This window comes from Vombatus ursinus, unplaced genomic scaffold (assembly GCF_900497805.2).
Source record: "Vombatus ursinus unplaced genomic scaffold, bare-nosed wombat genome assembly UNPS02004996.1, whole genome shotgun sequence".
Lineage (NCBI taxonomy): Eukaryota > Metazoa > Chordata > Mammalia > Diprotodontia > Vombatidae > Vombatus > Vombatus ursinus.
In genome coordinates this window covers 286,892-299,951 of record NW_020944774.1, presented here as the reverse complement: position 1 = coordinate 299,951, position 13,060 = coordinate 286,892, and the positions used below count along the sequence as shown (strand labels likewise).

Below are 13,060 nucleotides of genomic sequence, written 5' to 3'. Positions count from 1 at the left end.
AACCTCTATCTGGCTTGATCATGTAGGTAAACTCTACCATTTTCAGATCATATACATCGGGAACCTCCTCCTAGTTAATTTTCAATGCCTAAACCAATTAGGTTTTGCTACATATGTTATTATTGGTGGGCAAGCACTGAGATTTAGGATGTAATCTGTAATTTAATATTTTTTTCAAAATGTTTTATTAATTTATTTTGAATTGTCAACAATCACATACATATGCTTTTGAGTTTTAAATTTTCCCCCCTTCCTCCCAATCTCCCTCCCTAAGACAGTGTGCAATCTGATGTAGGCTGTACATATATGTTACTATTAATGATATTTCCACACGAGTGATGTTGTAAGTAAGAATTAGAACTAATAGGAGGAATCACCAGAAAGAGGAAACGAAACACAACAGAAGAAATAAAAATAGGAAATAATATGCTTCGATCTGCATTCAAACTCCATAGTTGTCTCTTTGCATGTGGATGGCATTTTGCATCATGAGGCTTTTGAAGATGTCTTAGCTCCTTGTATTACTGAGAGGGGTTAAGTCTATCAAAGTCAGTCATCACTCAATGTGGCTGTTACTGTGTACAACGTTCTCCTCGTTCTGCTCACTTCACTCAGCATCAAACCATACACATCTTTCCAGGTTTATTTGAAGTCTGCCTATTCATCATTTCTTATAGCACAATAGTATTCCATTACATTCACATATTACATTCACAATTGTGATTACTATCTATGTCTTTCTCTCTATCCTTCTCCCCCACACCATTTATGCTCTTCTTTCTCCTTTCCCTCCTCACTAATGTTTTGCTTTTGACCACTGCCTCCCTCAGTCGCCCCTCTCCTTTATTAGCCCCTTCTCTTTCTTTCCCCTTTTCCCTCCTACTGCCTTTAGGGCATGTTAGATTTCTATACCTAACTGATTATGTTATTCCTTTCTTGAGCCAAAACTGATGAGAGTAAGGTTCAAACAACGTTCATCTCCTTCCCTTCTTTTCCTCTTCAGTAATAGGTTTTTTTGCCTTCTCCTGTGATGTAATTTACCCTTGTCTGCCTCCTCCTTTCCTTTTCTCTCAGTACATTTTCTTAGATCAGATTAATTCACTTACTTGGATCCATTTAACCCACTTGATGAGATGTTTTTTTTCATCATTACATCAAAGTCAATTTATACCCACCCCTTTTACGTATACACCTTTAACATGGTGTAATAACAATACAGTTCATCTTCCCATGTAGGTATATAAACAGTTTGCCCTTATTAGCAACATGTTGTTTCTTTCTGTCCCATTTACCTTTTTATGTCTCTCTTGAGTCTTGTATTTGAAGATCAAATTTTCTGTTGAGCTCTGGTCTTTTTATCGGGAAGGTATGGAAGTCCCCTATTTAATTGAATATCCATCTCCTCCCCCGAAAGATCATGCTCATTTTTGCTGAGTAGTTGAACCTTGGTTGTAATCCAAGCTCCTTTGCCATACAGAATATCATATTCCATGCTCTACAGTCTTTTAATGTACAAGCTGTAAGGTCCTGTGTAATCCTGACTGTGGTTCCACAATATTTAAATTGTTTCTTACTGGCTGCTTGCAGTATTTTCTCTTTGACCTGGTAATTTTGGAATTTGACTTCTATATTCCTTGGTGTTTTCAATTTAGGATCTCTTTCAGTAGGTGATCGGTGGCTTCTTTCTATGGCTATTTTACCCTGTAGTTCTAGGACCTCAGGGCAGTCTTTATGATTGAAAGATACTGTCCAGGCTCTTTTTTTCATTGTGATTTTCAGGTAGACCAATAATTTTTAAATTATCTTTCCTGGATTGATTTTCTAGGTCAGGTGTTTTACCAGTGAGATATTTCACATTTTCATTTTTTTTTCATTTTTTTTTGTTTCTGTTTGACTGATTCTTGCTCTCTCATAGAGTCATTAGCTTCTGTTTGCCTTATTCTAATTTTTAACAAATTCTTTTCTTCTATTAGATTTTGTACCTCCTTCCCCATTTGGCCAATTGTATTTTTAAGGGATTTGTTTTCTTCAGTGTACTTATATAAATTTACATTTCAAAGTAATCTATATAATGAATACTACACATTGTTTTTAATGCTGCCCAGCTTCACTTTGCTTCCTTGTAGGTTTTCTTTTTTTCTCTGTCTTAAACTTTTTACTTAATTTTCCCCTCCCCATCACCCTAATGAAATCTGCAATTAAGCAGGGATACACACACACACACATGCATACACACATATACACATATACATTGATATATAAATGAACACACACATATATACACATATACACTTATACACATATATGTAAGATTATATTTTGCTCATTTATACTTGCAATTTCTTTCTGTGAAGGTGGATAGTATCTTCCTTCATAAGTCCAAGTCTTTCCAAGTTTTTTTTTTTATAAACTGACCTGCTCATCATTTTCTACAACACAGTAATATTCCAACTCAATCACATCCTTTCTGAGAGATTGTCTATGAAAATCCCCTCCCTACACATTTTCTACATTCCCTGTATTCTTGGCTGCATAAATTTTATTTATAAAAGAAAAAAAATTAATTTAAAGTCATTAAAATTATCAAATTTACCCTTCAACCGTGGTCTCACCTTATATTTTTCATTTCTGGTACTTTTGAATCTACTTATTTTGCATCTTCTCCCCATTTTCTTGAAGTTCCTGACTTTGTATTCTTCCATGTGAAACTGGCTATTATTTTTTCTAACTCAGTAAGATTGTTTTCAGTGATTTATTAAATGGCATTGAATAGATAGGTAAAATTGTCAATTTTTCATTATATTGACTTTACCTACTTATGAACAAAAATAATACTTTAATCATTTAGATCTGGCTTTATTGGTATAAAAAGTGTTTTATATTTATGTTTATATATTTCCTATGTCTGTTTTGGCAGATATACTTTCAAGTAATTTATACTGTCTAGTTATTTTAAATGGTAAAAAAACATATTGAATAATATTGCAGACACATAGTGTAATTTGCCTATTTTTCTCTTTTGATTAAATCTATTTTAGCTTTAACTTTGTCTGAGATCATGATTACTACTCTTGCTTTTTTACATAATAAATTCTACTCCTGACCTTTATTTTGTCTTTGTATTTCTCATTTTTACAGCATTTCCTGAAAGCAACATATTGTTGAATTGATCTTTTAATCTGCTATCAGTTTCCATTTTTTTGGGTAAATTAATCCCATTCACATTTTAAGCTATAATTATTTGTGCTGTATTTTCCTCCTTTATGTTTTCCTTACCGTCCTTCTTATCCTTTTACTATCCCTCCTCACTCTTCTGTTTTGCTTCTACCCACTACTTTGTCCTCCTATTCCTTAACCAACCCACCACTTTAAGGGTCCCTCCCTTATCATCCCTCCCACCCTATCCCCTTGCCTTCTTATTTCTTCCTTAATTTAGAAGAATTTTATAACTCTCTCTCTCTCTCTACATATATATATATATACATACATATATATATACACATACCTATATATATGTGTATAGATAGATAGATAGATATAGATATAGGTGTGTGTGTGCATATATATATATATATATATATAGGCGTGTGTGTCTGTGTGTGTATCTGTATATATATATGTGTGTGTGTGTATATGTATATATATATAAAAGTATATGTGCATATATATAGACATGCATACACCCATATATACACACACACACACATATATATGTGTGTACACATATATATTTCCCTCTTTAACCTATTCCTGATGAGACTATGGTTTCAGCCTACCCACCCTTTCCCCTACTAGCTTCTTCTGTATCCATTTTTCCTTTAATGCTTTGTTTATATAGGATAATCACTGTTTTTTTATCTCTCCATACATTGTTTTTTTTAAGAATAACCCTATCATGCTCAGCTCAGCCCAAGCCTTTCTTTCAAAACTGCCCAAATAATGATGACAATCATGAGTATTGATAATATGTTCACATGTAAGAAGTAAACTATTTGACCTCATTAAGTCCCTTAGGTCTTTAATGCTTACCTTATATATCTCCTGGAATATCTATGTCAAATTTTCCTTTAAGTTCTGCTGTTTTTGTCACAAATACCTGAAAGCCTTTCAGTTTGTTAAATGTCCATTTTTTTTTTCTTTCAGGTTTATACTGAAATTTGCTAGGTAAGTTACCATTAGTTGTAAGCCTAGATCTTTTGCTCTATAAAATATAATATTCCAAGACTGACAGTCCTTCAATGTAGTAGCTGCTAGGTCTTGTGTAATCCTTATTGTAGCTTCATGATATTTTAAGTGTTTTATTTTTTAATATGTTTAATTGTTTATAAATTGCTTAATTTTCTTGTTGCTTCCAGTATTTTCTCCTCATATTGGGAGTTTTGAAACTTGGCTATCGTATTCCTATAAGTTTTCCTGCAGGGATATTTTTTCAAGTGATAATGAGTAGATTTTTTTTTCTATTTCTGCTTTGCCTTCTTTTTCTAGAACTTCAGGGAAATTTTCCTTGATAATTTCTTGTAATATTTTATCAAAATTATTTTTAATCATCATTTCCAGGTAGTTCAACTATTCTTATACTATTTCTAGTTGATCTGTTCTCCATATCTTTTTTTCTGATGAGGTATTTCACATTCTCTCCTTTTTTCATTCTTCTGAGTTCATTTTATTATTTCTTAGTGTTTTAGAATGTCATTAGCTTTCCTTGTCCAATTTTAATTTTCTAGAAATAAAGTCTTCCTTAAGTTTTTTAATTCTTTACTTCAAGTTTTTAGTTCATTTTATTTTCATAATTTATCCTTATGACACTCCTGGCATGTTGATTCTATTATTAATCTAATTTTATCATTAAAAAGATAGGCAAAAAGAGGTTGTTACTTGACGAAAGTCAAAGAGCTAATGTGTGAGGGTAGATCAGAAATTAGTTCTTCCTAACTTCAGATACAATGATCTATCCATTACAGCACCTTGCTCCAACTGAAAGATATTATAATTCTCTGAAGGCAATCCAATCTGTTCACCTCTCCCTAGTTATTTTGGGTGTCCAATTCTAAGTCTATTAGTACCCAAAACGAAAACTCTCCACCTTGCCAATTCAACTTTATTGTTATATTTTGGGCACTAGATGTTCCTCATCTATGGGAATGGTTAAAATAAAGAGATTGGCTATAGATCACTTCCACAAGTCTGTGCACTGTCCTTGGGCTTTATGTGACCATGATATATAACCCACAAATAGAAGCCTGGATTATGAGAGATAGTTAAGAAATGCTTCATAGAATTAGATCAACCACTGAGCAGTGTAACATTTCTGTGTGGGCAATTTCCATGATTTGATTATGTGAAATTCATTAAATTTCCCCATTGCTCCAAGGATATGGCCTCATGGGCACAGAGAAAACCATAAAGTCTGATGCTCACAGCTGGTAGTACAGATAACAAGAAGAAACCACAAAAGATTCTACCTTACAGATAAGAAGGTAACATTATTCTTTGTTTGTGAACTTATCAGTGCAGTGTGCATCAAAAAATGTAGAGCTTAAGTAACTCAGATTAAAAAGCTGATCACCATGCCTATTGTGGAAATAAGTGAAACAATTTAGGGGGCATGGGATGGATTTCCTCAAATTGAAATGTCATAAAATCATTCCTGTAAGCCATTAGATGACAATTCCAAGCTATGAAAATTGTCATAGATTTTTTTTTAAATAAGAGAAATGAAAATACTTTTATGATGGAACACTTATAGCTAATCACATATGGGATCCCAGTGATCTTTGAGATCAATGTTATGCAACTGATCATCATCTGAAAGACAAGCATTTGAAGAAAAAGTCTTTTCATATCTCTTGGAATAAAATACATTAAAAACTTCAAAATTGTTAGTCTAGTTCATCTTCATAATCCAGGTGGGAAAATATTTTCTCTCTGATAAGGCAAAGGGAAAGGGGACTAAAGGGAGTGGGTAGATATGTGGAGTCTCCCTGGGTATCATATAGTTAATGACTATGTGAGAAAGAGGCTACGATATATACTGGACCTTTACATTTGAAGATGTAGGGCACTCTGAAAAAGGAAATTGAATCTCTTGGCATGGGCTATCACTTTGCAGCCCATATACATAGACAATTGTCCAACAACAAGGAGGTTACATGACTAGCAAAAGGTTACTTGGAAATATGTTGGATATGCTTTTTCTTTTTCTTTTTTTTTTAACACATTCCTTAGCTTCAAATCCAACTTCATACCAACTTCACAATTCCTCCATAAGGTAATTTTATATGTTCTATCCCACATTAGTATCCCATTATAATCTTTGACTCTTTAATTAACTAAAACATTTTAAAATGTATTCATAATGTTATCATATATCACCACTGTAGAATATGTAGTTTCATATTCACTATCTATTTAGTAAAATTAAAAAAATATTCATTTTTCTTTCTTGGAGACAGAATGTTGATATGATATGATATGTAATGGTAGGAGATGATATGATTTCAATTTGAGTGAATTCACCACATGGAAACTAAATTAATAAAATTACAGTGAAATGGTATGGGAATATCCCTGCTCATCTTCTCTAAGACATTGCTACCCTCTAATTGCCTAATTATGTATTCAAACATTCCTCAGAGAAGGATTCTTCTGCTTCTTCTCAGATTATGTTCTTTGTATGGAAGAAATGATGAAGCTGAGCAAAATCTCAGGGAACCAGATGACGGAATTCATTCTCATGGGCATCACAAAACATCCTGGGCTGCAGGGCCCTCTCTTTGTTGTGTTTTTACTCAAATATATGGCCATATCTCTTGGAAATCTGGGTATAATCATCCTAACTAGTGTTGATACCAACCTCCACACTCCAATGTACTTTTTCCTCAATCATCTGGCATTTGTTGATCTAGGCTATTCCACAGTTGTTGGGCCAAAAACGCTAGTTGGTTTCATCATGGAGAAAAACACAATTACCTATATTGGATGTGCCATAGAGCTAGTTTTCTTTGTGATTTTTATCACCAGTGAACTTTTTATCCTGTCAGCCATGGCCTATGACTGCTATGTGGCTATCTGCAAGCCCCTCCGTTATATGGTCATTGTCTCAGACAGGACATGTTGGATTTTGGTGACTATCTCATACTTCTATAGCATCCTGGTATCCCTGTTGGTTACAATAAAGATTTTTAAACCATCTTTCTGTAAATTAAATGTAATAAGACATTTCTACTGTGATGGTCTTCCTCTGTTTTCCATTATATGCTCAGAAAAAACTGACATCGAACTAATCATTATGATCTTGGCCACATTTAATTTGGTTTCTTCCCTCTTAATTATCCTCATCTCCTTCATGCTCATTCTTGTGGCCACCTTCAGGATGAACTCTGCTGAGGGCAGGCACAAAGCCTTTTCCACCTGTGGTTCTCACATCACTGGTATGGTTATATTCTGTGGGACACTTCTCTTCATGTACCTGCAGCCCCAGTCTAGCCACTACTTTGACATAGCCAAGATTACCTCTTTCTTCTACACCCTGGTCATCCCCATGCTCAATCCTTTGATCCACCGCTTGAGGAACAAAGAGATGAAAAATGCCTCAAAAAGTCTCTTTAAAATAATATATAAGCATCCTCTTTAATGCCCAATATATAGTGCATTTCCGTTGTATTAGTGGAGACAAGTAAATTTGGTTTAGACAAATAAAATTTGTCTTTGCTAACTTCTCCCTGATTCTTCTCTCACCCTTTAGAGAAAAAAATATATCTTAATATGCAATCAGAGAATGATTTTTAATTGTTTGTTAAGTTCTTATTTTGAGGTCAACTACCAATAAATACTGATTTAATGAACCATTTAACTGAAGAGATCTATTAGATTATTCAGCACAAAATACATCCATAAAACAACCTATTCCATTATATTCTACAATGGTAAACAGCCTAATTTAGAAGTTTTCTTGCCTGGGAAAATCAATTATCAAGCATTTGTAAAATGCTCACATCAAGTAGTATTTTAAGCATTGGATTTAAACAGAAAATTTTTGAAAAATAGTTCTTGCCATCAATGAACTTGCATTTTATTAAGAAAAACAACATTTGCATGAGACCCACACTATCTGCCACAGCAGCTAATCTGTTTTCAAATATCTCTTATTGCTAAGGACTTTATCCTTATTATGTCCTCAGTTTCCTCCTCCCTGACTTTCAGCCATTTCTCATAATCTTCTCTGGAAAGCAGGACAAATTAATTCACTAATCTTTATAATGTTCATTCAAATTCTTGAAAAACATTTTCTTCTCTTCCCCACTTTCAGTCCCAGATCTTTCATTCTTGTGATAATGAGCATCATGCCAGGAAACTGAATCACTTCCATTTGAATTGCCTTAGGAAGATTCTGAAGATCACTTAGCATGATAAGATACCAGACACTGAGGACCTTTCTTGAATTGAAATGCCAAGCATCGAAACTTTACAGTAGAGAGTGAAATTCCAATGGCATGGTCACATTGTTTGAAAGCCAAATATATGCTTGCCTAAAAGACTATTTAATGGAGAACTCACACAATGCAAGTGCTCACATGGTAGTCAGAAAAAGTGATACAAGGACACTCTTCAGATTTCTCTTAAGAGCTTTGGAAATCATTTCATGAAATGGGAGACACTGGCACAGGACACCCAGCATAGCGTCCTCTAATCAGAGAAGATGTTGTGCTCTCTGAGCAAAGCAGAATTGAAGTTCAAAAGAAACATAAGCTGCACAAATTTAGAGAATCCATCCCAAATGTTCACATGGACTATTTTTGCCTTCCCTGTGGAACAGTATTCTGAGCTAGTATTGGTGTGATCAGCCACAGTCAGAAACACTACACCTTGACTCTAACATAGTGATGTCATTTTGGTCCTCTTTGAGAACAAAGGACAACAACCCACCAGCAGATGTAAGTTTCTAAAACTTAAAATGATTTAAGACTTTTGGACCCTTCTCTGTAGCTACATGACCTGGGTTCAAGGAATATACATGTTTCTTTTGACATGATGTTTTGTCCTCTTTGACTCATACACATCAAATGTGTAGTTTGATTACATAAATTTACTTTGTGAGTCATGCATCTTCTTCCACACTACTATATATTAGAACTAATTATTTGGTTGCCTGGTGGAGAAATGCATAGGAGATTGGACCTGGAGTCAGAGAAACTCCTCTTCCTGAGTTTTAATCTAGTCTCAGACACATATTGATGCATGTGACCTTAGGCAAATCCCTTAACTCAGTTTCCTGAGCAGTAAAGTGATCTGGTGGAGGAAATGGCCAATCCAGGATATTTACCAAGAGAATCCCATAATATGGAATTAACTTTAATTTATGTAATATCTCATTTGATTCTCAAAATATCCCCCTAGGAAGTGTACCTGAGGCAGACTAAAAATAAGATACATGACAAGATTCAGACTGTATCTTTGCGTCTGAGAAAATTTTTGAAATCAGCACTTTGTGACTCCTGACCCAGAAATATATCCACTGAACCAATTAGCTACCTGATAAAAAAAAATTATTTTGATCTTCACAATAATGCTATTATTGCCATTATCTTACTAGAAGAAAACACAGACATAAAGATGTTAATTTACTTGCCAAAAGTCAGAGCTAGTGTATGAAGGTGAATTAGAAACCAGTTCTTCCAAACTGCACACATAATGTTCTAACCACTACATGACCTAGATACTTCTTTTATTTTTTTAATTCTCTAAAGGCAATGCAGCCTGCTCACCTCCCCGTAGTTATTTTTGGTGTGCATCACTAAGTCACTTTGTACCCATCAGTCCTAAAGACACTTCCAAAAAAGAAAATTCTCTTTGTTATCCATCCAACTTTATGTTATATATTGGGTACTAGATGTTCTTCCTCTAATTGTCCTTCAATGTATTGATGGTTAAACTAACCTGCTGTGTTTGGGTATAGACTGCTTTCATAAGAATGTGCAATATCTTTGAGCTTAATGCAACCAGGATATGCCACCAAAAAACATAAGCCTGGAACAGGGTAGTTATTTAATAAATGCTTCCTGAAATTAAGTAAACCAGTAAACATTGTCACTTATTACTGACTGGGCAATTGCCATGCTATGATCATATGAAATTCATTAAACTTCCCCAGTCCTTCAGGGATATGGATCCATGGGGACTGAGAAAACCATAAAGTCTTACTCTAGGTGCTGATATTATGAACAAGCAGCAGATGTTTTACCCTTCTAGATATGCAGGTAGCATTAATCTTTGTGATCTTCTCATTGTAGTAAGTATCAAAAATATGGAGTCAGCAGCTGAGTTTAAAAAACCATTCACTATGGTCAGTGTGGAGATGAGTGGGAAAATTTCAGGGCCATGTGGTAAATTCACTCCAATTGTAATGGCATAAAACGATCATAGGAAAACCATCAGATGAAAATTGCTAGCCGTGACAATCGTGAAAGAAGCTTTCTGCAATCAGGGATATCAAATAATTTTTGTCAAGGGACATTGATCACTAATAATAAGTGGGATTGCAGTGATCTTTGAGATCAATGATATGCAACTAGACACCATCTGAAGAATAACCGTGTTTCTTTTTTAATAAAGTCCCTTCCAGTCTCTGGCTGTGAAAAACATTAAAACACACACACACACAAATTTATGCCTAGCTCATCTCCATAATCTAGATAGAAAAATATTTCTCTCTGATAAGGCAATGGGAAAGGAGACTACAGAGAGTGAGTAGATATAAGAGATCTCCCTGGATGTCATACAAATAATAACTGCAAGAGGGAGAGACTGCAATAGAGCCTGGACCTTTACCTTCATTTGATTAGGATCATGCTAAGAAGGAAATTCCATCTCTTGTCATGGGCCACCATGCGAGTGATAGTCTTAGACAATGGTCCAAAATTTGGGAGGTTACATAACCAGCACAATGTTATTTGAAAAAGTGGTGGATATGTTGTTGTTGTTTTTTTAACCCATCTCTTTTAGCATCAAAAGCAACTTCATTCCTGTTTCACGACAACTGTTTTTTTCTTCTTGTAAGGTGTTCTTATATGATCTATTTTCCTTCAGGATTCCATAATAATTCTTTAACCCATAGATTAATTAAAACATTTTAACCTTCCTCATGATATTATCTTGTTCCTTCACTTGGAGATAGTTTAATAATCTACTCTTTATTTTGTAAATAAAACCACATTCACTTTCCTCTTGGTGAAAGGATGTTGATATGATATGAGATGAAATCATATGTAATGATTGCACTTAAATTTAGAAAACTAAATTAAAATCACATGGGAAAGGTCCTGATTGTCTTATCTAAAACATTTATACAAAAAAACTGCCTAATACTAGATGCAAATCACACACTTATTTCTTTTATTCTCAGGTAATGGTCCTGGGATGACAGAAATGATCGATCTGAATGAAACCACAGGGTGCCAGGTGACTGAGTTCATTCTCATGGGCATCACAAATTATCCTGAGCTTCAGGGCCCCCTCTTTGTAGTGTTTTTCCTCAACTACATGGTCACAGTTGTGGGAAACCTGGGCCTGATTATCCTAACAAGTGTGGATGCCCACATCAACACCCCTATGTACTTTTTTCTCAGGCATCTGGCATTTGTTGATCTTGGCTATTCCACAGCTATTGGGCCAAAAATGCTGGTTAGTTTCATAGAAGAGAAAAATATTATTTCCTATAATGGATGTATGATGCAGCTATTTTTCTTTGGGGTATTTGTTGCCAGTGAACTTTTTATCCTGTCAGTCATGGCCTATGACCGCTATGTAGCTATCTGTAAGCCCCTCCTCTACATGGTCATCATGTCAGACAGGGTATGCTGGATCTTGGTGGTCATCTCATACCTTTATGGCATCATGGTATGTCTAGTGGTCATAACTGAGACTTTTACATCATCTTTCTGTGAATCAAATATAATAAAACATTTCTACTGTGACAGTCTCCCCCTACTGTCCATTGCATGCTCAGACACAAGTGAGGCTGAACTAATAATTATGACTTTTGCTGCATTTAGTTTGGTTTCTTCCCTCTTGATTGTCCTTTTTTCCTACATGCTCATTCTTGTGGCCATCCTCAGGATGAACTCTGCTGAGGGCAGGTACAAAGCCTTCTCCACCTGTGGCTCTCATCTCACGGGAGTGGTTATATTCTATGGGACACTTCTCTTCATGTACCTGCAGCCCCAATCTAGCCATTCCTTTGACACAGACAAGATGGCCTCCGTCTTTTATACTCTCATCATCCCCATGCTCAACCCTTTGATCTACAGTTTGAGGAACAAAGAGGTGAAAGGCGCCTTAAGGAGACTCTTTAAAAAATCATGTAAACTTTTTCTTTAAGGCCCAATGTGATGTAGGATTCCATTGCTTTATTGGAAATTAATATGTGCTAGATTTATATCAACTTCTACATGATTCTTCTCTTGTCTTTTAGAGAGAAAAAACATTTATCCAAATATTCTGTCCAAGAATGATTTCTATTTTTTTAGCGGTCAACCTCCAATAGATACTTCTATAGTGGACCATTTAAGTAATGGAACTTATTAAAGATTAATACAAAATATCTCTATAAAACAATGTATTTCATTATATACTATAATAGTAAACAGCCTAATTTTGTTTTACATTTCTTTTACTGGGAAAATCAATTAATCAGCATTTAGAAAATGCTGGCTTCAGGTACAATTCTACACATTGAACCTACACAGATAAAGACATTAAAAAATAGTTCTTGCTATCAGTGAACTTGGATTTTATTGAGGGAACAATCCATACATAAGAGTCACACTATCCCCCAGAGCAGCCGACCTCCTTTTGAATAATATCTCTTATTGTTAAGAAGTTTATCCTTATCACAACCTCAATTTCCCCTCTATGTCTTCCAGCCATAGCTCCTTGTCTTTTCCGTGAAGTGGAACAAGCTGATTCCCTCTTCTTTATCATAATTGTTCAGGTTCTTGAAGAAAACTTCCATCTCTTCCCTCAGCTTCAGTCCCAGATTTTGTTTTTATTTTTGTGCTAGGAT

General features: G+C 34.8%; 2 protein-coding genes across 2 annotated transcripts; both read left to right on the top strand.

The window, feature by feature from the left end:
- Positions 1 to 6,682: 6,682 nt before the first annotated feature.
- Positions 6,683 to 7,633, top strand: LOC114028727 (olfactory receptor 8K3-like). The gene has a single exon (XM_027843005.1). It carries the CDS (start codon positions 6,683 to 6,685, stop codon positions 7,631 to 7,633), a length of 951 nt encoding a protein of 316 aa, XP_027698806.1.
- A 3,782-nt stretch (positions 7,634 to 11,415) lies between these two features.
- LOC114028746 (olfactory receptor 8K3-like) lies at positions 11,416 to 12,375 on the top strand. Its single transcript, XM_027843018.1, has one exon. It carries the CDS (start codon positions 11,416 to 11,418, stop codon positions 12,373 to 12,375), a length of 960 nt encoding a protein of 319 aa, XP_027698819.1.
- Positions 12,376 to 13,060: the final 685 nt, after the last annotated feature.

Excerpts from the sequence above, each read along its gene's own strand:
- LOC114028727 (XM_027843005.1), top strand. The coding sequence starts at position 6,683 with ATGATGAAGCTGAGCAAAATCTCAGGGAACCAGATGACGGAATTCATT.
- LOC114028746 (XM_027843018.1), top strand. The coding sequence starts at position 11,416 with ATGACAGAAATGATCGATCTGAATGAAACCACAGGGTGCCAGGTGACT.